The sequence below is a fragment of the Sebastes fasciatus genome, chromosome 2, assembly GCF_043250625.1.
Source record: "Sebastes fasciatus isolate fSebFas1 chromosome 2, fSebFas1.pri, whole genome shotgun sequence".
NCBI lineage: Eukaryota > Metazoa > Chordata > Actinopteri > Perciformes > Sebastidae > Sebastes > Sebastes fasciatus.
The window spans coordinates 11954058-11978221 of NC_133796.1; the positions used below are offsets into that span (position 1 = coordinate 11954058).

Sequence of the window (24164 nt, forward strand, 5' to 3'; positions counted from 1 at the left end):
AGGATGGCCCTAGAAACTGTGTCATAACTCAGGTCTGTTTATTAGCATATTAAAAGGCACAAGAGCAAACGGGATGGCTTGAGCCAACTGCCACAAAACCATGGTGATGCCCGGTGGCTCATCACACACACATAGAGACACACACACACACACACACATCCTGGCTGCTGTCCTGTCTGTGGGCCAAGACAACCCAACAGGGCCTCCGCCCTGACCTCTGGCACACAGCCTTCCATTCACAGGCGGGCCAAATCATTCAAACACACACACACACACTTCACCAGCACAGACCCACAGACAGCAGAGAGAACATGCACACAAACACACACACATTCAAGCACATGATAAACTGCACTTGTCTTGCACACAAATGAAAACAAACTGACACACAACCGTGCCAAGGACAGGGGGAAGGAGGCGTAGAGGAGAAGAAGTAGGATAAGAAAGAGGAGGGGAGGGAGGTTCGCCTCAACTAAAAGTTTTGTACGATCCAAAAGAATGTTGTAGTGAGGAGTTGGGGGAAGTGTGTGTATGAGGGATGAGGGGATGGGGGTGACGGTAAGAGCCACGGGGTGCATCCCACCGCTAGCTATGCCTCTCTCTCTTCTCTCCCTCTCTCACACAGACAGACACACACAAACACACTGAAGAACCAAAGCCTTGTTAGCTTTTTAAAATAATCAGGCAGTTGGATGATGAATGATTTAACAGGTATGGAAGGAAGGAAGCTCAGGATGCCTTCCGTTTCTCCCCTCAGGGTCATGGGAAGAGTGACAGGCCGACAGAGGGGTTGAGCTCTGGGAATAAACACCATTCCCTTTCATTTCCCTGCTACTGCTTTTCCTGTCGAGACGGCAACGCCGCGGCCCGCTAATTTGTCATCAGCGTGACTGTGAGAGGCGATGACAATCTGCGACTCTCTTTTGTGAGGGGGTTCATATCAGGATGGATCCAGGTATGAGTGCAGAGGCAGGAGAAGGGGGGGGCGTTGTTGTGTAACTGATGCGGACTTCTGTCTGTGAAGCCAGCAGGCTAGTGTGGAGACTGGGGGATGAGTAACCATGGGCTGTACTGAGCATTTACATCGGATGTATCAGCATGAAGTTCTTTATACTACTAAAGTATGAGAGTGGAATTTTCCATTAATAAGGAAAACTTAATCTCAGTTTTGAAAGGTGTTACTGACAGCTCAGTCTGTAGTGTAGCAATACTGCCTGAGAACGTGAGAAAACTACCCAGAGTGTAATACTGCTATTGTATGATGGGTACACCAAACACCAGTATGGCATACCTGCACTAATCCAGTACACGGTGCTATATATTATGAATGTGTTTGGTACTGTAGGCTGAATTTCCTGGACATTTATTGTCTGATCTGATACAAGGCCACATCTCTTTTTCCTTTTTGCATTCAGAGATCTTGTAATAATACTCACAATAGTAGTATAAAATAGAATGAACACATGTCTTACTGTAAACCCTGAGTGCAAAATGTTAGAGGAGTGAAAGCAGCAGTAGAAACAAAGAGGAAAGTTCAGCCGAATATTTAAAAAAAAGACAATGAAATGCTGCCCTCTAGTGTCAGTCCTTTGTCCTCACAGTTAGTGATATGATGAAGAGGCGCCAAAGATCTTCAGAGGGCCTCTTCACTGCAGCCTTGAGAGTCCAGATCACAGAGTGTGTTGGAAGAAATTAGCGCTTAACTTTGGAGATAAAATTGAGCACTTGACCTTGAGATGAAAAAGCAGTGATTACTGTATTTTGCCATCCGTAACCCGAACAGATGACTGGAACCAAGAGTTACTTAAAAGCCACTTGTATTCCATTACTTATTATTAGAAAACGTGTGAATCATCTTTTTGATGCCTGAGCTGAGTTTCAATAAATTGTCAAACTTGTCCTCAGTTGTTGGCAAACTAAATGTTGTATTTAAAGTACAAGATATGTGGTGTTTTCACAATCTGCATGACAGATTAGATGATCACAGGACACTATTTGAAAGTCTATAGAGGACACGCTACCTGATTTTATTACAACAGCCGATAGCGCCAACAAATGCCAGCAGCATTTTCTCTAAGTTCACTGTTGACATCTAAACACTTAACCAAGGTCAAAGTTGAGTCTCAAAACATTTTGAGTTGGGATTCGAGGGCGTATTGTGCACTATTTCTCTAACTGACAACTTCACCTGACCAATTTTCAGTAGCTTTACAAGGAGTCGTCTTCCAACAAAAGCCATTGCCAGTGCAAACCTTCCCAGCGTCACTCCCTATTGCGAAAAGAATATAACTAAATGTGATTAATTAATTAGTCAAATGAATTAAATGAATCGATGAAGTGGGAAGGAAGATTTATCAAGCAGAAATGCCAAAGATTTACTGGTTCCAGCTCCGCAAATTTGAATATTTTCTGGTTTTCTTCATCTTCTGTGAGAGTGAACTAAATATCTGCGTGAATAATGACTCAGTATTTGGGTTTTGGGTCGAACAATACTAGCAGCTTGGGCTTTGGAAAATTACAATGGGCATTGTCTTTTTCTGGCATTTTGTGGACCAAGAAAGTAAGAAATAAGTAGAACAATTGATAATGATAATAATCATTTGTTGCAGGCTGACATTATCTCAACTGTTGGATGGATGGATGGATGGATGGATGTTTACGTTCTAAAAACGTATTCCTACTATAACATGCCAATTTGAACAAATGAACCCCTCTGATATGTTAGTGTTGTATGTTCTGAGGTGAATAAGAAAGACAAGACAATAAATATTTATCTGTGCCATTTCAGCTTTCCTATGTGATTTACAGAGAGACTGTGAGAGACAAACTATCTAGCAATCTCATGATTAAAGCCAATTAAGTTCCAAAGGTGTGGACCCACCCAGCAGCACAAGCTCAGGTTTCTACATGACTGATGTATCCACAGGTGATAATAAGCAAATTCCAATTAATGATTCAGTGGCTCGTTAAATTTTGATGAGGGGACCCCATGGAGTCATTAAGCAGCCTTGAGACATTAATTCACCTATTAATCTCAGTTTAATCTATACGTAAAATAATCAAGAATATTAATTCATAGTAATAATTACACGATTAAACATATTAATCACATCCCAATTAGGTGGCGTAGAACTAAGCTGTTCGCTTAATGAGGTGCTGCCCAGCTAATATCAACTGTACGAACCTGCACATAATTAGATCAAAGTTTCTCCAATTTAATCAGTCGAAATCGTTTTGGAAAAAGGTCACCAGTTGTGGCATTAACACTGACACATTCTGCAGAGCTCAGAAGACTGAAACATGCAGGAAATATTCCTGTACAATGTCACACTTTCAGTCATACAAGGAGGTCTGAGGTTGATGCCCTTTGCATTGTGTAAAATAGAAATGAAAAGAACCAGTAACTGGTGCTTCACATAATATAACTAAAATATAACATGAAATTAAATATTATCATATGACTGTCTTTTATTGAATTTTTTTTCTGCTTCACTAGTCCCAGTATATAATACCATCTCCTGCATTAAACTCATCCTAACAATGTGAAGCGAAGGGCAGCCGTTCTGTACTGCTAACGTCAGGTCTGGGGTCAGTGCCTTCGTCAAGGGCAATGACGATGGCACTTTAAGTGTAAGTGTTTATTTTGGGTACCTGCAAAGCTTTACAGGTGGAGTTGGATACAAATGTCTGTATGATTTGAATCATTTTGTTAAAATATTGTTTTTTAAAATTGGTTTAAAATGACATATCTACATATCTAAAACTGTTTGGTATATGTAACATACTGTATATGGCTTCGTTCGAAATCGCACACTAACATACTGCATACTACATACTCAATATGCATGTACCGCATACTGCCCACTAAGTTAACAATTAAGTATGCTGTTACCGGCAGACTGTTCACACTGAAGTAAACTCAAGCAATACGTCTTCTCTGCATCACGACCGTATCCATCACGACGCTACCGGTCCGAGCTACCGTTGAATGAAAATTGTTTATCACAAATGTAAATCAACATTACCTCTCACACTCAATTCAATATTTTACAATATTATTTTAAGGCAAATTTTAAAAACTTAAATATGTTTTCTAAAGTACATTCTATATGTGAGCTTTCGCGCTTTCACTTGCCACCATTCATTATTATATTTATCCAACAGTTAATTATCTTGACCGTCTGTCTCGCAGTGCATCATTGCACAGTCTGAAGAGATGCAGTGCATTTTGGAGCGGTTCAGTTTGTCCAGTAAGCTCATGTCGCATACTCAAATATTCTTGCTAATCTAGTATACATTCGGGCATCCCTCACGTATACAAAGTCTACATGCTATGCAGTTGGAACGCACTACATACTCTATATGTGCGTCATACTCAGTATAATAATATTAACTGTATGAATAGTACGTAGTATGCAATTTCGAACACAGCCTATGTATCTTACCCATATTTGCCAAAGCCAGGCCACTGTTTTCTTTGCAATAAAACAGCTGCTATACAATAAAATAATATCACCATCATTTGTGTTTCTGAGACACAAATCTCTGATGAATTGCAATATTGTTTTATTAAAATAAAATGGTTTTCTTTTTCATCTGTTATCTATCTGTTTATTAGACTGCTGTTATTTCAGCACCAGGAGCTGTCCACAGCCCTGCAGTATCTGTGTGATCAAACTTTTCTCTGTTGTCCTGGATATTAACTCTTGTCCCACAGCCCATTTCATATATTATCATCATGTCCAGTGAAAACCATGTATCTCCAAAATGAAAGTTTTCTCTGAGTTAAGAAAAACTTTCTGACAATGCATTTGTTATTTTTTTTTTTAAATATACTATGTAATATATAGGTATGTCGTGATAAAGTTGTTGGCCCTGATTGTGATATTGAGTATTGAGCAAGCTGAGGAGGTCAAAACACACTAGAGTACAGAAAAGAAAGGATCAGCATATCCGATCCAGTAAAATATGCCCCGATACAGATCCTTAGGATCTGCTCAGGACATCTCTAGTAATATAGGATATAAGAAGGATACTCTCCACAGCCAGTAAAGAAACATTTAATCCTTCAGTTTATCTAAAAAAAATATAAATCATCACATTTGGAGACATGTGGTTTTCACAAGCAGCGACAATATGCTCCCCCTGAGGCTACATTATTTAGCACCATAAAGTCATATTTCGCTGTTGATGATACACAGATCTATGAAAACCCCTGACCCGAATTGACACAACCTAATTGACACTGGAAAAGGCTAGCTACTGTGCTGCCTAAGTAAATCAGAAACAAAAATGTATTTGACTCCATATATAGGAGCGAACACTGGAGAACAGGGATACTAAGATTCTGGGATATTCCTCTCAAAAGAAAATACTTTCAGGGTTTTCTGTTGGCTAAACAAGGAAATGTGGCGTGTGTATTATTGGCTCAAATCCACAAAATCTGAACTCTTGTATTGGCTACATAAAGGATGATTAATTTTTGATCCTTTGATTGTTCTGGTTACACCAGAATAACCGGTCTTTACACGTCTGGTCTGTTTGACAGATGTGCTTGAGTCGCTAGAGTTTGCGCTGCATGGAATTCACTTATGAATATGCTGTGTACACTGTATAAAATGTCTATATTTATGCAGTGTTGATATGAAATTATTATCAAATATTGCTTTTGATGTGCTTATCACAGTAAAGATAGTATGTGATGGTTACACATAGCCATTTTTACTGTTTATATTAAACATGCACTTAAAGCTGAAGTCTGTAAGTTTGTGCAAATGTTTTTTTTTAAGTTATTTTTATAAAACGGTCACTGTATCCTGGCAGTAGTGCATGAGACTTCACAGCGCTGAAGGAAAACAACCAATCAGAGCTGAGCAGTCTCTACAGCAGCTGTCAATCACTGCTTGTAAAACTCACGATCACCGATCAAATGGTCAAACTGGGCAGCGCTGATCTAATATGAAACTGTTACTAATCTGTTACTGTAATGCCTATTTCTCTTCTCAAATGTTTTCAGAAAAATCTTGTAGTGTACTGTTTAGCTGTAAAATGAGAAAGCTTTTCTCCGACCGGTGGGCCGTGCTTGGTTTTGGCTTGAATATTTTCATGGTGGCCGAGTCACAAACTAACAGTTTGATCGGAGTTTGTGAGCAGTGATTGACAGCTGCTGTAGAGTCTGCTCTGCTCTGATTGGTTGTTTTTGTTCGGTAGAAACTTGCAAATGCCATTAGGAGCCCTAAGAGGAGGCATTTCACAGATTATCTGTCTCATGCCAGCCCAGTCGCCAGGAAAAATGGGTGGCATTGGACGTTTCTGAAAACCGGGGATACGTTGAATCTTGACGTTTTTGCATTCAGTCAGAGCAAGTGATGTAGTTTAAACAGCGAAAAGAGACCCACCAGGCAGGCGGGAGGGGAGGTGGATTGGCCCGAAAAACACAAGGCTTTCAACCAGGAGACCGCTGTTTGTGTCCCGTGCGTCACGTTACAATCAGCCGTTTGTTCATGTCCCCTGTTCACAATGTTCAGTGTCATTTTCACTCGACAAACGTAGTAGTTTTAAGCCCAACCGTGTTGTTCTTTCCTAAACCTAACTATAGTAGTTTTGTTGTGTTGTTACATACAAACCCTGATCTGTTTTCTAACCTTAACTAAGTAGTTTTTTTGCCTTACCAATCGTTTCACTACGTTAACCACGTGGCATTTTGCGTTTCTGCAAGGGTGATACAACATTTTTTTCTGGCAACATGGTTGCTCATGCACTACTGTCAGGATACAGTGACAGTTTTATAAAAATACATTTTTATCATATTTGCTCAAAGTTACCGAGTGCAGCTTTAACAGTGATGGACAAGTACGGTACAAAAATAATTGCTAATTTTGGTTGTTCCCCCGAGGCCAAGTAGTGACACCAGCCTCATTCACAAATGTTGCAGTTTTGCAACATCTCTACCAACAGGCTGTGAAGGAATTACTGTTGATCCAGATGGCAGCCCTTGTCTACTACTACTACTACTACTACTTACTCTCTCCTTACTGTCAATTGTATTAGTCTCTGATTTTATGAACTTTTCTTATTTGTAAAAAAAAAAAAAAGAGTAAGAAGAAATGAAGATAACCCTTCAACACTGATGTGTTCTTAAATCACCAAGTTAAGATTTTAAATCTCTCAATAATGTTTCATGAGCAAAGCCGTTGTGTGTGACGTACATGTGGACTGTGGACAGCATATCATCTGTTCCGTGGTTGGAAACCAGGTCATGTGTATTTAACAGCACAGCTCCTCGACCTGTCCCTAACACTTCTCTTCTTCTCGTTCTCGTCTAGCTGTAAAGAAACAATATGGTGCAGTAACACTGTGTGCTGTGGTCACACTAATGGAGGTCTATAGGTGGCAGCTACCATGTGGGTTCTGTAGCAGCAGAGTCTCACCTGAGGAGTTGTCACTCTGAAGGATGCTCCTGTTGTGGGGGTGGCAGGTCGCGGAGAGATGTTGTTCTGGGCCTGAGCTTGAGCTTGAGCCTGAGCTTGCGCCAACGCCTGCTGAGGAACCATCACTAGCTGGCCCAACTCAGTGCGTACCAACACCATCCCTGGAGAATCACAGGGAACAGTCATGAGAGGAAACACTAGAACATCACAGGCACTGAATGGCACTTAAACCACCACTTGCACAGATAACCAAGTATCCTCCTGAGGGAGGTTTGCATTATAAAAGTCGGGCAGGTTAAATAGTGATTCAAAATAAATACTCTAACCAAGCAGCCGGTATAAATGTAATATTTAACCTTGCGAATTTGAGTCTCATTGCAAAATGGGAAGAGTTTTCTGAGTGGCAAAGCCACTTCAACACAACTTTAAGAATAAGAAAAGAATGAAAATAAATGTGAGCAAATGAGAACATTAAATGGCAACAAACAGAAGCTATTAATTAGATTATGTCAAGTGCTCTGGAATTGAATGGTGAATGATCTTATGCCATGGGCACTGAAAATATGTTTCTGAGTGGCTGGAAGGTGTCTGTTAAAATCATGTAACAGGACACCTCAAGTCGTCCCATTCAAATGTTTAACCACAAATCGGTGCATAAGGGATATTAAACTGCAGTTCACCATAGAAACAGTACTTTGCTTTGTGCTACATTACCTGCACGAAGATTTAAACAGAGCTAACCGTGGGTTAAACTGACTACAAACAAAATGATGAGCTTCTTCTGTTGTAAGTGGCCATGGTCTAAATGTGAGTCATCCTATTATAGAAAATTACATCTGTAATTTTCATATATCAGGACAATCCATCACGTATTATTGTTTATTTTATTGCACTACAACACTTCTTAAAATACGACTTCCTCAAATTAGCATTCCAAGAAAAGCTCTAGACCTCACTGGGTATCAGACTAATGCACAAATGAATTGAGTTGAAGCTGTGATCAGGAGTTAATTACACTGACTCTTTGCTCTTTCTAAAAGGCTCGCATTGCAGTTATTATAATGCTTGTGAGGAAGCCCATGTCAGGTCAAGATGAAAAAATGTTTTATTACATATTTGCTTATCTTTGCATAATTTCCATAAAGTAAAAAAAAGACATGAGGTCAATAGAAAGGTTAATCGCATATTCTGATCTTTCTCTTGGTTATCAAACTGAGCCGTTATTCCTGAAGAGAGATGACTCAGAGCAACATTCAAGACAAAACAGTCGGGGGGGCACACGAACCCTACTGACCATTGTCTGCAGTTATCACCTGCCATTCTTACTAAATGACTACACTAACAAAATTCTATCCACAATTTTTCCTAACAACAAGACACTCCAAAATGACTTGAAATGACATCCCCAGCGTTACTTGCAGTTATCAAACAACACAAAAACTGAGGGCAACAGGTCTTATTCGCTTGTTAAGCTGCATTTTCTTGGGCAGTAGTAATGTTATTCAAAAGTAAAACCCACTGAAAAGTAAGGGCCATTGTATTATAAGCAGGGCTGTCAAAGTTAACGTGATAATAACGCGAGGAAAAACTGTCACAGACATTTTCAAAGGGGTCTCTTGACCTCTGACCTCAAGATATGTGAATGAAAATGGGTTCTATGGGTACCAACGAGTCTCCCCTTTACAGACCTGCCCTCTTTATGATAATCACATGCAGTTTGGGGCAAGTCATAGTCAAATCAGCACACTGACACACGGACAACTGTTTTTATCTTTTCGGCTTGAGTTTGCCATGTTATGATTTGCATATTTTTGTATGCTAAATGCAGTACCTGTGAGGGTTTCTGTTGTCTCGAATCTTCTAATGGGATTCTGAGCACTTTGAAGGACTCTTACAGTACTGTACTACTCTGTATACCAGCCACAGTATAAGTTTTACTTTCTTTATGCACAATTTGTTTATGTGTTTGCACTGACGTTAAGACATATTTCTCCACATTTTTCATACAAATGTTTGAAACGTTGGTGACAGTCATGACAGTAGCTGCCATTCACCATACTATGTTGCAGATGGAAAACCTTCAAATGCCTGAATATGGAGGTGGTGTGTTAATACATTGGTGATCACATTCCTACATGATTTCAGTGTAAAGAGTTCTGTCTTCTCCTGACAGTGAACTGATAAAATAATTAGCCTGGGGCTGTTAGGTGTGGCAGCATGGCCACATTACAGAGTTTTTGCTGTGAGTTTACAAGATTACTCTACAGCTCAATTACTTGAGATAAATGTCATTTGACACAGCTCCACTGCAAACTTTATGTAAGTTTCATCTTATTTCTTATTGTTCATTTCATTTTAATGTTGTGTTATGATGCCGTTAAGGATGCTTGGTGTAAATTTGTATACTTTGCATGACTCAGTTGTTACATTATGGCTTGGTGAAGTGTTTGACTCCCCATGGGGCTGAAAAAAACTCACAGCACAGCTACTATGAATAAAAGGATAAATCAATAGGAAGGTTTTAACTTAGGAGCAGGCACCATCCTATAGCACATTTGTAATATGTACATGGGATAACTTGGAAAGCCTCCCCAACGCAGTCAGACAAACACGAGACGAGAACAGGATGACACACACACATAAACCTCCTCATACTGAAGACAGTCAAACAAACACTCTTATCATACTGACAACCAAACCACTGATCCTCAGGTATGGTTACTTTAACACAGGTGTGTGTTAGCACCTCCTTGCTGCTCTCCTGCAAACCTTACCCTGTGGGATGGTAAACCCAGGGGGCAGCTGAATGGTAGTCTGCTGCTGAGGTGCTCTGACAATCAGCTGCTGGGGGGCTACGATCCTCTGAGGTGCTGCAGGAAGTCCAGGACGGGGATTGTGGGACTGTGCAGATGTGGCCATGGCAGGTGTTTGGGAGGGTGTTGTGGGTCTGACCATGCTAACAGTGGTAGTCACTGATGTGGTTTGAACAGTTCCACATGCACAACTTGCAGCAGCTGTAGCAGAAGAGCTCACAGGCTGGGTTACTGTTGTTGCTGTTGTTGCTGCTGCTGTAGTTGTTGTTGTTGTTGTTGTTGGTGTGACAACACAGGTGTTTATTACAGAGTTGACACAACCAGACTGGCTTGACATTACAATTTTGGACTCTGTTTTGGAAGCGCCAGTGTCTTTGCAGTGTGGTGGAGCTGAGGAGTTGATGGGTCCAGTGGGAGCCCCCTGGTGCTGCTGCTGCTGCTGGACCAAAGCCGACACACTAGTCCCGTTACCGTTCTGGGCTATGCTCGCCACGATGTGACTCGGGAGTCGATGCAGAGCGATGGTGGGAGTCCCTCGGTCCAGAGGGATAGCAGACTGACCTACAGGGAGGTTAGCGTTTGATAGAGTGAAAGTAGAAGTGTTAATAACAGCACCACCAGAGGAGGATGTCACCGGTCCAGTAGAAGAGGAGGAGTTTGGTGTTGTGGTTGTATCCACGGAGCTAACGGTTTCAACGGTTCCAACGGTTTCAACGGTCTCAACCGCCGCTGTGTTGCTGTTACTGTTACTGGTCCTCCGCGTCGTTACAGCGGCGCCGTTCAAACTCTTTATCCGAGCAGAGGCGCTCCTCCGCGGCGTCGGTAACCGCTTTCTCGGAGGGGTTACTTCCACAGACGTCGGGCTAACCTTAGACTTACTGGTGGTGGTTGTGGTGGTGGTGGTGGTGGTGATGCTGGCTGGTGGTGTTGTAGACGCCAAAGTTGACACACCAGTCAGTGTTGTGATGGATGCTCCATGTGATAGCGACCCGCTGCTGCTGCTAGTGGCCGAAGAAGAGGTGGTGTTGGCGGGCTCTGCAAGAGAAGAAGAAGGGGTACAACCCAGAGACGTGACAGTTTTATCCAGGTTGGAGTTGATGTCCTGGTGCATCTCGGGTTTATACCGCCGTCCTTGGTGTTGTTGTTGTTCTAGTGTTGTGGTGGTGACTGCTGGAGCTGCTGGAGCTGCTGGTAGCGGTTTTCCTAAGTGATGGTTAGCGGGGGCCACTGAGCCAGCGCCTCCGTTTGAGTCTGTTTTACCCGCTGGGTTGCTTTGGCCAGCAAGCTGTGACTCCAACGAGCCCACCAGGTCGCTCACAGCTTTCTCATCCACCTCTGAAAAGAGCATATCTTCCAGGGGGTCGGAGGCGCCCGCCATCTCTGATCACAGATAGCTGTCTTATTTTTTTTATTTTTTTTTTTACACAGTACGCATGCGTGTTACTAGGCATTGTGGGAATGAATCTGACGTCATTAGACGAGAGGGTAGGGGGGGGCATCCTAGTAGTTTTTTTTTTTAGTTGTTTTTTTACTTTTCTATTGAACAAATTCAAATTTACAAACAACATGGCTCATAGGTCACCTCTGACCTGGCTTTGTTGGCTGCCCAGGAGTTCTGATATTGTTATATGACTTGAAGAACAGGGTTGAAAATATAACTGTTACCTATTAATATACATATTACTACACGTGTAATAAGGCTTTACATTTGTACATGTATACTAGGGTTATTATTACTATACAATAAAGTTAACGCGATAACAACGCAAATTTGTGATTTTGAACGCCACTAATTTCTTTGACGCATTAACGCAATCAAGTCAAGTCAAGTCAAGTCAATTTTATTTGTATAGTCCCAAATCACAAATTTGCCTCGGGGGGCTTTACAAACTGTGCAGGATATGACACCCTCTGTCCTTTACAGTACGACCCTCTCATCGTATAAGGAAAAAACGTAACCAAAAAAAAACAAAACGATCCTTCAGAAGTTGTAACGCAATCAGTTTTAAAGCTAGAGTGAAGATACCGGTATCATTTGAAACTATAACCTATGAAGACCATTGTTACCAACCATGTCATACTAGCTTGTTGCGAAAGAGGTTAAATAACACTCTAAACTTGTGCTAAACTTTGGCGAGGAAAACTGTTGCAGCCATTTTCAAAGACGTCCCTTGACCTCTGACCTCAAGATATGTGAATGAAGTCTCCCCTTTACAGACATGCCCACTTTATGATAATCACATGCAGTTTTTGGGCAAGTCATAGTCAAGTCAGCACACTGACACACTGACAGCTGTTGTTGCCTGTTGGGCTTGAGTTTGCCATGTTATGATTTGAGCATATTTTTTTATGCTAAATGTAGTACCTGTGAGGGTTTCTGGACAATATCTGTCATTGTTTTGTGTCGTTAATTGATTTCCAATAATACATTATTTTAATTGATTAAAGTCATGAAAAACACGGTTTCACAACAGCTCCTTCCCAGCTACAATAAGATTGGTGGCAAAGGACATTAAAGAGGGACACAAATACCCCACACCTCACCTCCATACCATTCATGGCTCTAGACTGCGACCAAAATGATCGCATATGCGACCTTTTTTTGGGAGTGTGCGAGTAAAAGTTTTATCTCAGGTAACTCAGGACCTGTGATCTCAGGAGCTGCAGCGTCAACGGGGAATTATTCTCAAGTCAGTGAGTTAAACTTTCTGGTATTAACGTTACAGTTAGCTAAAGTTAGACTGTTGGATTTTAACGGTAACGTTACAGTTAACGCTCACTAACGAGCCGGCAGCCGACGTTTGCAATCACAGTGAGTGAGTTGACGATAACGTTACGTTAACGAGGAGTCAAAACTCCTCAACAGCTCAAATCATGTTACTGATGTTAACCACTTATTTACCTACTTACTCCTCTTTGTCCCCTTTGGGTAATAAGGTTGCAATGAATGAATTTAGTCCGTCCCAACATGCTGCGTCTCTCCTCATGACAGCAGCATCTCCAGCAGCTCCTCTAACTTTAGAGCGCAGCTAGCAGGGCCGGTCCGAACTTTTTGGGGGCCCTATGCTAAATCTTGTTTTTCGACCAAATGCTATTTTTTTTCACAGCAATATAAAATAGATGATAGAAAGGGAATTGTGATTATACATATTATATTTAAATAATCACAATTAATAATAAATAGTTTTTATGCAATAACAAACCACAGTTAATGGAAAAAAGTTAATTTCAGACCCTGCTCACACGCATCACACACTGCAGGGCGCCAAAGTTTTGCTGTTCGCCAAAATGAAGCGGTCTAGCGTTGATTATTTAAAAAAAAAACAAATGAGGAGAGAAAGGAGGAAGCTGGTGGTGAGGGAGAGTCTAACAGAGGTGCCGACTCAGACACTACCGATGATGAATGTGCAACAGGCACGGATAGACTGGCTGACAGACAGGTGAAGAAAAAGAAGTACCACTTTCAGCCACAATGGCTAACACAGTACCCGTGGTTACAGTACGAGGGGAACACTGTGCTGTGTGTATAGGCAATGTGGTCCGTCCGTTGCAGGCAACTCTAAACTTGTTAGTTAAAATATTTTGCAAATATCAAGTTTCGAGGCATTGTCAATGTTTCACTGGGGTATGTAAATTAAGACAACTTTTTTTTAGCATGCAAGGTCATTGATTAATACCATGCTGTAACCCCAAAAAAAGGGTGCGACCAAATCATGTGCTTGTGCGACCAACTGTGAAAGTTGGTAGCACCAGTGCTACCAGTGGAAAAGTTAGTCTAGAGCCCTGCCATTATTGACACACAGTACACCTGAACTGAATGGACTGTAATGCTGTGCAATATGCTGCCTTCCACTGTGTAATTCTCTGAAATATATATATATTTTTATGAGAGCTACAACTTCTTTTAACATGGTCATGGAGCATATATACTGTGTATTTGTATTGTGGGGTATCGTTCCTATGCAGAGGGTAGTTTAGTTTATTTATTGACTACACTGAGGGCGCTTTATGTTTTAATAATTTATTTATTTATTGTTTTGAGTTGAATGTGCTACTTATTTTGTACTGTAATTACCTTGTGCCTTTTCTTTTCTTAAAGCTGACTCGGTGTAAACAGCTCAGAATTCCAATGTAAATAGCTAATAAAACTCTTGAACAAAAACCGATTGACACTTCTTAGCATAATAGAAGAATATGAATTACAGGTACAGCCCTATAGCCCTTAACTTAATTTATTATTATTTTCATGTATAATTTTACATATTTTATCTGTTCTTGCTCTGTATGCACCTTGTCATTTTACTCTAATGCAATGATCTATGAGCCATGTTGTTTTTAAAATTGAATTTGTTCAAAATTACCTGGCAATATGGGGGCAGGGTGGAGAGAGGACGTCCTTTGTAATATCGCGATATGATAGAATGGCTGGAGCTCATCATCATAGGCCTCCGTGATGATGAGCTCCAGCCATTCTATCATATCGCGATATTGGCGAATGGCTGCATCTCAAACCTATAATTAAGCACCCTATGACTCATTTTCTTCGCTCAAAAAATAATCATAAAAGAGAACAAAACTGAATGTGAAGCATTTTCGGTATAAGACTAATGTATGTAAATACTACTTGTTTCTGACTGTCCACTTGTTGGTATGATCATTCTCTTTTTCTTTATTTTATTTTTTTTGTATTCTACATGTTCGAAATACATTTTGAAATGAAAAGTGTGCAAGTTACAGTGTTTTGTACAGCACAAATATCTTTATTTATTTATTTTTGTATTCTACATGTTCGAAATAAATTTTGAAATTAAATGAAAATGAAATGAAAGTCTTGACATTACTAAGCTCGCCATGTTTCCGTGAAATCACTACTTTTTTTCTTTTTTTCTTTTTCAATATTATATTTATTGTTTTTTTGTTCATTTTGAAACAACAACAGAACAACAGAAACTTAATAAACTTAATATTAATAAAAAATAAGCCAGTATAGATACAGGAAAAATAGATATATAAGTAAAAAGAATATACACAAAGATTGTTGGTCAACCCCTTGAGAAACTCTATGAATCAGCCTATCATAATAACATCTTAAGGCTGGCTAACAACATCGTCTCTAACCCCAATCATGTTTTGAACAGTGAATATCAACTGTTACCATCGAATCGGAGATACAGGGTTCCACGATTTAATAAGGTTAGACTGAAGCACTCTTTTTTGCATCAGTCAATCCTTAAACTAAATATGGAGCCTAATCCCAGATCAAATGTGCGTTAAAGGGCCCTGAACATTGTCTTCTGTGATTGTAATGTCTAAATGTTTGTATCCTTGTTTATTGTCTTTGTCCTTTCTGTGATGTTGCAAACGGAGCTGCTGTTATGCAAAACAAATTTCAGACCTGTCTGACAATAAAGTATAAAGTATAAAGTAAATATAAGTATACACAAGTAAAATAAATAAAATTTAAAACAATAAAATAAAATAAAATCTAATTTATATATACACACATATACTGTACACATACAATACATACATATAATCAATTAAAAAAATCAGTGTACAATCCAGTCATCATCCTATTCTATCACCCTATTCACGTGAAATCACTCTTTAACATTTAAAGAAAAGGGTAGTAGTTGGGAGGAAGAGGAGGTGATTTTTTTTACAGGAATGAGACGCAGCCTTTTCTCCCAGCATGCTCCGCGGCGGCTGATAGAAACATGAAGACGGCCATGTCGTGGTTCAGCAGTCAGTCGTGAAACCGAGGCGAGGCGTTTACTCTGACACTCACAGCTCAACTTTAACTACTCTTAAACCTACTCTATCTGAACAGCAACACAGCAGCACACCCTCTCGTTCGACAGAGTCAGATTCCGTCTGAATAAGCGCGTTAAGAGCACGAAGAGGAGAAGCAACATGAGTGGAGGAGGGACGCCGTACATCGGCAGCAAAATCAGCCTCATCTCCAAGGCCGAGATCCGCTATGAAGGCATCTTATACACCATCGACACGGAGAACTCCACCGTGGCGCTCGCTAAAGGTGAGTTAACTCACCAAAGGGTGGACTACAGGACTCAAAAAGGTTGTAACATCGATTAGAGAAGAGTTAAACGATGGACGTTAGTGTCAGCGCAGTTAGCTATGTTAGCTCGCTATAGCTAATGTTAGCTAGCTTAGTGGAGCTGTTGGTTAACCCTCTGCGTCCTTTGTTTACCTTGTGTTTGGGCTGTTCGGCCCTTATTGAGGGAATACCAAGTGGTATACCGTGTTATAGAGAGTAAATCTTGTGACTATGGGTCATCCTTTATTAAAGTTTTCATCAGGGGTTATATTTAAGTCGTTATACTGTGTTAAGTGAACTCTGATAACAACCTAAACCTACACACCTGACAGATTACCTGTCAATTTGTTTATTAAAGTAATTCTTTAAAAGTCACTTTGGTTTGGTTATTGCATTGTATTGTTGGATGCCTGATATCTGGTCAGGAAAAAAAACCCTAAAACTAAATAAAATTAACCTAAGGCTAACATTTCTTCTTAGAGATGAAAATAACAATAAAATTGTTCATCACTATTCATAGTATTAAAAACTACACTGTATCACTCACTGTGATAGACAATCCCTTATTAAAGTTTTCATCCTGGGTTATACTTAAGTCTTCATACTGTGTAGCCTAAACCTACACACCTGACAGATTACCTGTCAATTTGTTTATTAAATTAATAGTTTATTCTTTAAAAGTCACTTTGGTTTGGTTATTGCATTGATATCTGGTCAGGGAAAAAAATAAAAATAAACTTACTACGGCTAACTAATTTTTTTTCTTTAACTGTGAACATTTCTTTGAAGAGATGAATTTGAACAATAAAATTGCTCATCACTTTTCATAGTATTAAAAACTACACACCTGACAGATTACCTGTCAATTTGTTAATTAAACTAGTAGTTGACTCTTTAAAAGTCACTTTAGTTTGGTTATTGCATTGTATTTTTGGATGCCTGATATCTGGTCAGGAAAAAAAACTAAGGCTAACAAATTTTTTGCTCTTGAACTTTGAACATTTCTTTGAAATGATGAAAATAATTGTTCATCACTATATTTAAGTCGTTATACTGTGTTAAGCGAACTCTGATAACGACCTAATGTGAAGCCTTAAACCTACACACCTGACAGATTACCTGTCAATTTGTTAATTAAAGTTATAGTTGATTCTTTAAAAGTCACTTTGGCGTTATTGATTTGTTGGATGCCTGATATCTGATCAGGACCTACACAGGAAGCTACTAAGTCTAATAAAAAAAGATTAATAGTGTTAATTAAAGTAATAGTTAATTCTATAAAAGTCACTTTGTATTGTTGGATGCCTGATATCTGGTCAAAAAAAAAAGGAAAATAAACCTAACTTTTTTTTTTTTTCTTGGGCTGTGAACATTTCTTTGAAGAGATAAAAATAAAATTGTTAATCACTATTCATAGCATTAAAAACTACACTGTATCTCTCCTGTGATAGACAATACCTTTTAAATGTGGATATATATTGTCCAGTGCAAGGACCTACACAGGAAGCTACTTAATAGTGTTAAGTCATTTGAATTATTCTGGGATTTTTTTTTCTCCCCCCAACAGTTCGCTCTTTTGGCACTGAAGACCGGCCCACTGACAGGCCTGTTCCACCTCGGGAAGAAGTGTTCGAGTACATCATCTTCAGAGGAAGTGATATAAAAGACCTAACAGTATGTGAGCCACCCAAAGCCACTAGCTCCCTGCCTCAGGACCCCGCTATAGTTCAGGTAAGTTGATTTATATGCATTCTTCTACTATAACATGGCTGCATGTGTGGCAGTTTGTCACATACCACTCATAGGAAAGCTGATTTCATACATTGTGCATACTGGCTCACTGTCACGGCTTACTGGGACACCTGGGTAGAAGAAAGTCATCATTTACTGTTATTAGTAACACCTGTGCTTTACCTACAATGACAACTCAAAATGTCTGCTGTGCAAATGGCGTATTCTTTCAATTTGGCAAGTCCATGAACTTTCCCAAATATGTTCACTGTTGTTAATCAAACTTTAAAATCTGTGCAAAAGCGTACAGATGGGCAACATGGACATACTTATTACTGCAGTTTAAATTAGTATTGTGTTTTTTTCTTTATTAGAAAGATTGCTGCAGTTTTAAAAAACGCTGTCAGGTAATTAAGATCTCACAGTGTCAGATTTTCATAATTAATAATTTAGACATGAGAACTTACTCCAAACCACAATATCTCAATTTGAGAACTTTGTCAAAATACTGCTATGAAAATCAAATCATTACCTGCTCAGGCTCAAACAGGTCACACATATTTTGAATTGTCACAGCAGGAAAGGCACAGGTGCATTTAATAACATTAATTATGGCTCCATCTCGTTAAAGTCTCGCGTGCCAGTGCTTTAAAACCGGCTCACTGAAATGGCATTAAGCCATCACTGATTGTCATTGATTACACCTGTGCTTCTCATGTTAAGAAGAAACAAGCAAGATAAGAAATGGGTTAAGAACATAGTTGGTCACATTTTAGCTCATAAATCGCATTTAAAGTCAAAATCACTTTGCACTGATAACAATTTGAACTAACAACATAGTTCCACAACTGAACCTAGATTCTGATGGTCCAAAAAAATGATTGCATAAACACAGGACTTCAACACTTACCTATACAGAGAAGTTGGCTTTTTGCTGAGACCAAAGTAGTACCATAATGTGGTTAAAATAACAACTCCTCCAGCTCCATGTGTCAAAATGGGATGAATTCAATTCCTTCCATTTACAGCTTGTTTATCATTTCTGTTTTCTTGTTGTCAATAATCATAAACTGTCTTACATGTCGATGAGGCTGACTGAATACATTAGCTTTTTTCATGAAATTGGTGAATAGCAGTAGAAATGGTGAATACAATAAGTCTTTTTAGCAATTGAGTTTCAGAACTACAATTGCATTTTCATGTCTTGTGGATGATGATTTTATCCCTGTCAGTGGTATGAAAGGAATGGATAAAAACATATGTTTATTATCTGAATTTATGTGATGGTGCTGTTTTTTCAATTGACTGTATTTGTTTTTCTAGTCGTCACTTGGAACCACCAGTTCTGCAGCAGGACCATCATTCCCGTCGGTTGGGCCCTATGCTGCACTCAGCAAGGCCCCTGTCCCACCATACAGCCAGTTTGGTGTTCCACCACTTGTAGCTCAGCAGTTTGCATCTGCTGCAGCAGGAGGTACGGAGTAGTTCTTGTTCAAAATAAGTGTCTATTCACTGTATGGGTTCCCAGTAGAGGTGTGGAAATTTCTCGATTCTTATGATGCATCGCAGACAGCAGTGACAGAACGTATCCCTAAACTGTCACTGCCTCTGTCAGCTGCAGCAAGATAAACTACGCTGCCCCTGCTTTTAAGAAAATCATATATGAATCTCACTTTGCTGTTTTCTGCAGGGCGCACCAGTCCCCAGCTGGAGACTCTAACAAAACGTCCCAGCTTGGAGCAGGCAGTGCAGGCCCCACCATCAGCTGCCCCAGCACCACCTGCACCTGTAGGCCAGAGGAGTCAGATGGGGGCGGCAGCTCCCAGACCCACCAGCTCCACCGTTGGCAGCCAGAAGCCCCCAGACCTCCTGGAGCAGAGGAGAGGTATGCTGAATCTATGCAATGTCTGAAGAAGTCTTAATGTATATTTTATCAAGTAGTGCTTTGTTAGAGCCTTACCACTTTACCTTGAGTTCAATTGATGGTAAATGGTGTCTTTTGCTATTCAGCTCCTGAGGTTCAGAGGGTGTCACAGCCAGATCATCATGTACATCATGAACATGGTGCTCTTGAAAACCGAGATCCCAACAGGCATCAAGCTGGTAAGTAGTTTGGCACCTTTTACTTAATAATACCCATCAACACACTTAATTACATCCACTAATATGTTTGTTTTCATTAGTTGTATTACTAGTGGTCAGTTATAGTCATTTGTTTTCCCCTGAAAATGTGTCTGATTGTTCACACAAGAAAATCATCATTTTTATTAAGTCTTCTTTAATGTTTACTAATCTATCTTAGTATTTCATTTTCATTCCATCACCTCAGGTATCTACAGCGCAATCAAAACTTATTGGGACAATGTTGTGTTTTTCCCTTTTCTGTTTCTGTGGTCGAACACATTGGATTGAATGTGACGTAACAATGATGTTAAAGTGCTGACAATCAGCTCTAAAGGTGTTTGGAGGTGTAAAGGTGCACTTACAGGTCTGGCTGAACATTATCAGGAAAGCCACCTGGCTTCTGATGTCTGTGGGCTGTAGACTGCAGCCAGTTGCTGACTGCAGCAGAAGATTTGCAACCAAATATTACATTTTGATGACCCTACTGTTTTCCTTTAGTTTAACTTGTTCCATTATTTTGGCACCTATTGTGGGATGACTTATTGAAATGGCTGCAGTTCCTACACTCTTCATTTGAAGTGGATGTTAACATCCTCAAATTAAAGCACTTAAATCTCAAAGGTTTCATTTTAAATACATTTTGCTGTAGTGTAAAGCTAGCGTAACACTGTCCCACTAGGCCTAGGTGTTGCTGGTTGGCGCATTGCTGGATTTCATTTTTTTCCCTGTTATTTTTCAGCTGGCGCTCAGTCCAACCGCCGTGGCCGTGGAAGAGGAAACCGCAGCAGAGGCAGAGTTAACGTACGTCGGGATGGCGCCATGAAGTTTGAAGAAGACTTTGACTTTGAGACTGCCAACGCCCAGTTCAACAAAGATGAGATTGACAAAGAGCTCCAGAATAAGCTCAAACTGAGAGGTACGGATGGCTTCAACACACTTGAGTCCAATAGGGCAACGACAGCAAACTTGCCAGAAGTTAAAAGGGAAAAATGTCTTTCTTCAGCTTATACATTGGCTCAGATTGACATTTTCTCACAAGTGCCGGACAAATTTCAGCAGTTACATTGGCCTTATGGTGTAAAACACAGATGCACTGGTTGAGATAGCGCGTATCATCCAAAATGTGGGAGTGAATCATCGCATCAAAAAGCCCAATGCGACAGGTGCAGTTATTAGTATTTTTAAAGCGCAAGACTGTTTCAATATCACCATTTTCACCAGTGAAATCCCAAGAAAACCGTTTTACAGCCAGAAATACATCAATGTTAGAAATAAGATGTTTGTAATAATGCGCTGAGATGGACCCAAATATACTGGAGTTTTGGGATCTTTGATGTAATGGTCTGTAGCCATACTATAGCCATATAGTTGAAGGTCTTTTCCCAGCCCGGATGATGACCTTATTGTTCTTAGGTAACTGTCTTTACATTATTTTAATGTCTTACAACATTTCTTCCAACATAACCACAGATGACAAGACTGAAAAACCACAGAATGGAGAAGAAGCTGCTGAGTCAGAGCATCCAGCCAATGAGGGGACCACTGAGGAGGAGGAGGCTGCGTGTGCAAACACTTACTACGACAAGACCAAGTCCTTCTTTGATAACCTGTCCGACAATGATTTAAGGTACGTCAGTATGTCCACAGTTTTAATTGTTGTTCGATTATAGGACTCTATTCTGATAGTAGGAATTCTGATGCCAACTGCTAACGCTTAAGGCTGTGTTCACACTTATAATGGCAATGCTTCAAAAAAAATGCAATGGTCTGTGTTGGTGCAGTTGGCAATAAAAAAGATAAAATACGAACCAGGTAGTCCCGTTTGAAGGCTCATCAGACTTGATGAGTTAAACAGTAGAAGTGGCACATTATTTGCCCCTAAATATCTCTAACTGGACCTGGCTTTTCACTTGTGATTGGCCAACACGTAGGGCTCTGCAACAAAAGTTAAGTCAGAGCTTTATTGAAACAAATCAGGGGGCTCTGTTTGACAGTGTTATTGTCAGTTCTGAACGGTATCTTTGTGAAATATTCCCTAAACTCACTATAATGCATTTATGTATTTAAACATGGGAATTGTACTCCATTAATCCACTAAAGTACTCTTGTTTTTCTCTCTTTCAGTAAAGGGGGTGACAGAGGATATTCAAGGTAAGTTGCATATTTTCTTAGCTGTGTTGAGGGAGGCACCTCAGGTTTCACAGTGATACACCAATTTGTAGTTGTTTCTGATTTTGTACGTATCTTAAATACAGTTTTGCATAATATGTTCACATTGAGAGCCAAAATGAGGATTTCAGCCTGTGGTGCCTCCCCTTGTATGTCAAATGTTTTTGTTGAGGTATGTTTGTTACCCACAACAATGGAGCCTGATCGGTCTTTGTGTGTCAGGGAGCGAAGGACAACCTGGGCAGAAGAGAGAAGAATGAATTCCGAGACATTCGGCATCCCTCTGAGGCACAATCGAGGAAGAGGAGGTTTCCGCGGCCGAGGCTTCATGGGGCCCCGCGGAGGCCGAGGGCGACCGCTGAGTAGAGGTTCCTTCGCGCCACCCCGTGGTCCTCCACCTGGTTTCAGGGGAGGCGGATTCAGAGGTGGCAGAGGAGGCCGGGATTTCTCTGATTTTGAATACAGGGTGAGTCTATCAGCTTTATGAGTTCGGATTTCACAAAAAAAAATTATGAAAGTGCAGTATGTAGAAAAAGGAGAAGAATTTATGGCCGTTCTAAACTTTTGTTGTTTTGTTTTCCAGAAGGACAACAAGGTGGCTGCGTAGTACTGCAGCACTGGATCCTCAAAGAATTGTAGCCCCTCATCATGAAATTATTCCTGTTGAAGAAATTCTTTGGTCTCAACAGTTTGACAGAAAGAATGACGTCATCCTCTCAGTCACCAGCACCGGGGTCGACTGCTTTACAATGGCGGGGGGGGTGAGAGTGCAGCTCCCTTTTCTCCACTTCGAGAGTTAGGCTTTTTTTGTTTGTTTTTTGGCCCAGACATTTAGTTTGATAAACCAGTCACCAGATGGACGAGAACGTGTGTAAATACCTTGCTTTGGAGTAAGTCTGTATTTTTGCATCAATCAAGTTAATTTCTTACTGGAGTTGTCTTTGATATTGAGAGCTGTATGCAGAAAAGCCCACTGAATACTGTGAGTGGATCACGGTTCATGTGATCGATAGCTTTATTTTCTATTTCCGTTCAGTTTTTGATCTTGTGACGTATGTTGGCACCACTGCATTCATTGCCTGTTGCACCGTATTTTTCTCTGTTCAGACTTACTTAGTTTGGTTGCCATGTGTTCAGTATTTTTACCCAGTTTGCAGGATTCTCTTTTTCTTTTTTTGGGACATCCATTCAATTTCAATGAAGTGGTGAGATTAAAGCCAGTTGAAAGAAACTAAATCTGAACTGAATATTGTAATGAATGAATGTATATCTAGCTCTTCTTCTTCTGCTTGGCGCCCCCCCCAGCATATTGTGGCTCGCCAGACAGACTCACTTGTAGTTTTTAGAAATGTTCATTCAGTATTTAGAATTGCGTAGATCTTACTTTGACCCCCTCAAACCTCCCACATCAGGTGAATTCCGTTTCTGCTTTATATGTTCGTGGCAGCCTAACGCAGGCAATCAATAGGAACCAGCCATTTGAATGATGGGGTTTACAGCATTAGCTTTAGAAGCATTTTGTTGACTGTAGATTTCTTTGACCGGGGCTGTTTTTATATAGTTGACGAAACAAAGAGCATTCCCATGATTTGTGTCTGTGAAAGAGGAACATCCATTACTATTAATGCCTTTAGAAGCTCTTAGGAAAAGAAAGCCTTTAGTGTATTCAGTTAAAAACCTGCAGTCAGAATGACTTTGAACAAGTTAGGTTTGGATAAAAGATGCTCCGCTATTTTGCCAAAAAGAATGAGCATTTGGTTGAGATAAAAAACTAATTGTCAGTCTATAAGTACATGTTTTCTCATTTTAGTACCTGTTAAATCTACCTTTGTGTCCAAA

The 24164-nt window shown here is 40.1% G+C and overlaps 3 protein-coding genes across 6 annotated transcripts in view; 2 read left to right on the top strand and 1 right to left on the bottom strand.

The window, feature by feature from the left end:
* LOC141752008 (transcription initiation factor TFIID subunit 4) overlaps positions 1-11681 on the bottom strand; it is a 95620-nt gene extending 83939 nt beyond the window's left edge. Inside the window, exons 1-2 of one of the 4 annotated variants that reach the window (XM_074609735.1) lie at positions 10205-11679; positions 7431-7591 (exon numbers count right to left, since the gene is read on the bottom strand). In XM_074609735.1, coding sequence (XP_074465836.1) covers positions 7431-7591; positions 10205-11621 — 1578 coding nt within the window. In that variant the 5' untranslated portion in view covers positions 11622-11679. Of the gene's footprint in view, positions 1-7430; positions 7592-10204 lie in introns of all 4 variants that reach the window. The other 3 variants (XM_074609744.1, XM_074609752.1, XM_074609761.1) reach the window with 3 other exon arrangements.
* Positions 1-24164, top strand: part of ss18l2 (ss18, like 2) — a 171405-nt gene that overhangs the window by 141970 nt on the left and 5271 nt on the right. The gene's annotated exons all lie outside the window — the stretch shown is intronic.
* Positions 15936-24164, top strand: part of lsm14ab (LSM14A mRNA processing body assembly factor b) — a 9004-nt gene continuing 775 nt past the window's right edge. Inside the window, exons 1-10 of the mRNA XM_074609987.1 lie at positions 15936-16280; positions 17869-18032; positions 19356-19506; positions 19723-19917; positions 20043-20135; positions 20896-21072; positions 21627-21783; positions 22281-22307; positions 22548-22791; positions 22909-24164. The exon at positions 22909-24164 is cut by the window's right edge and continues 775 nt beyond it. Coding sequence (XP_074466088.1) covers positions 16157-16280; positions 17869-18032; positions 19356-19506; positions 19723-19917; positions 20043-20135; positions 20896-21072; positions 21627-21783; positions 22281-22307; positions 22548-22791; positions 22909-22932 — 1356 coding nt within the window. The 5' untranslated portion in view covers positions 15936-16156 and the 3' untranslated portion in view covers positions 22933-24164. The remainder of the gene's footprint in view (positions 16281-17868; positions 18033-19355; positions 19507-19722; positions 19918-20042; positions 20136-20895; positions 21073-21626; positions 21784-22280; positions 22308-22547; positions 22792-22908) is intronic.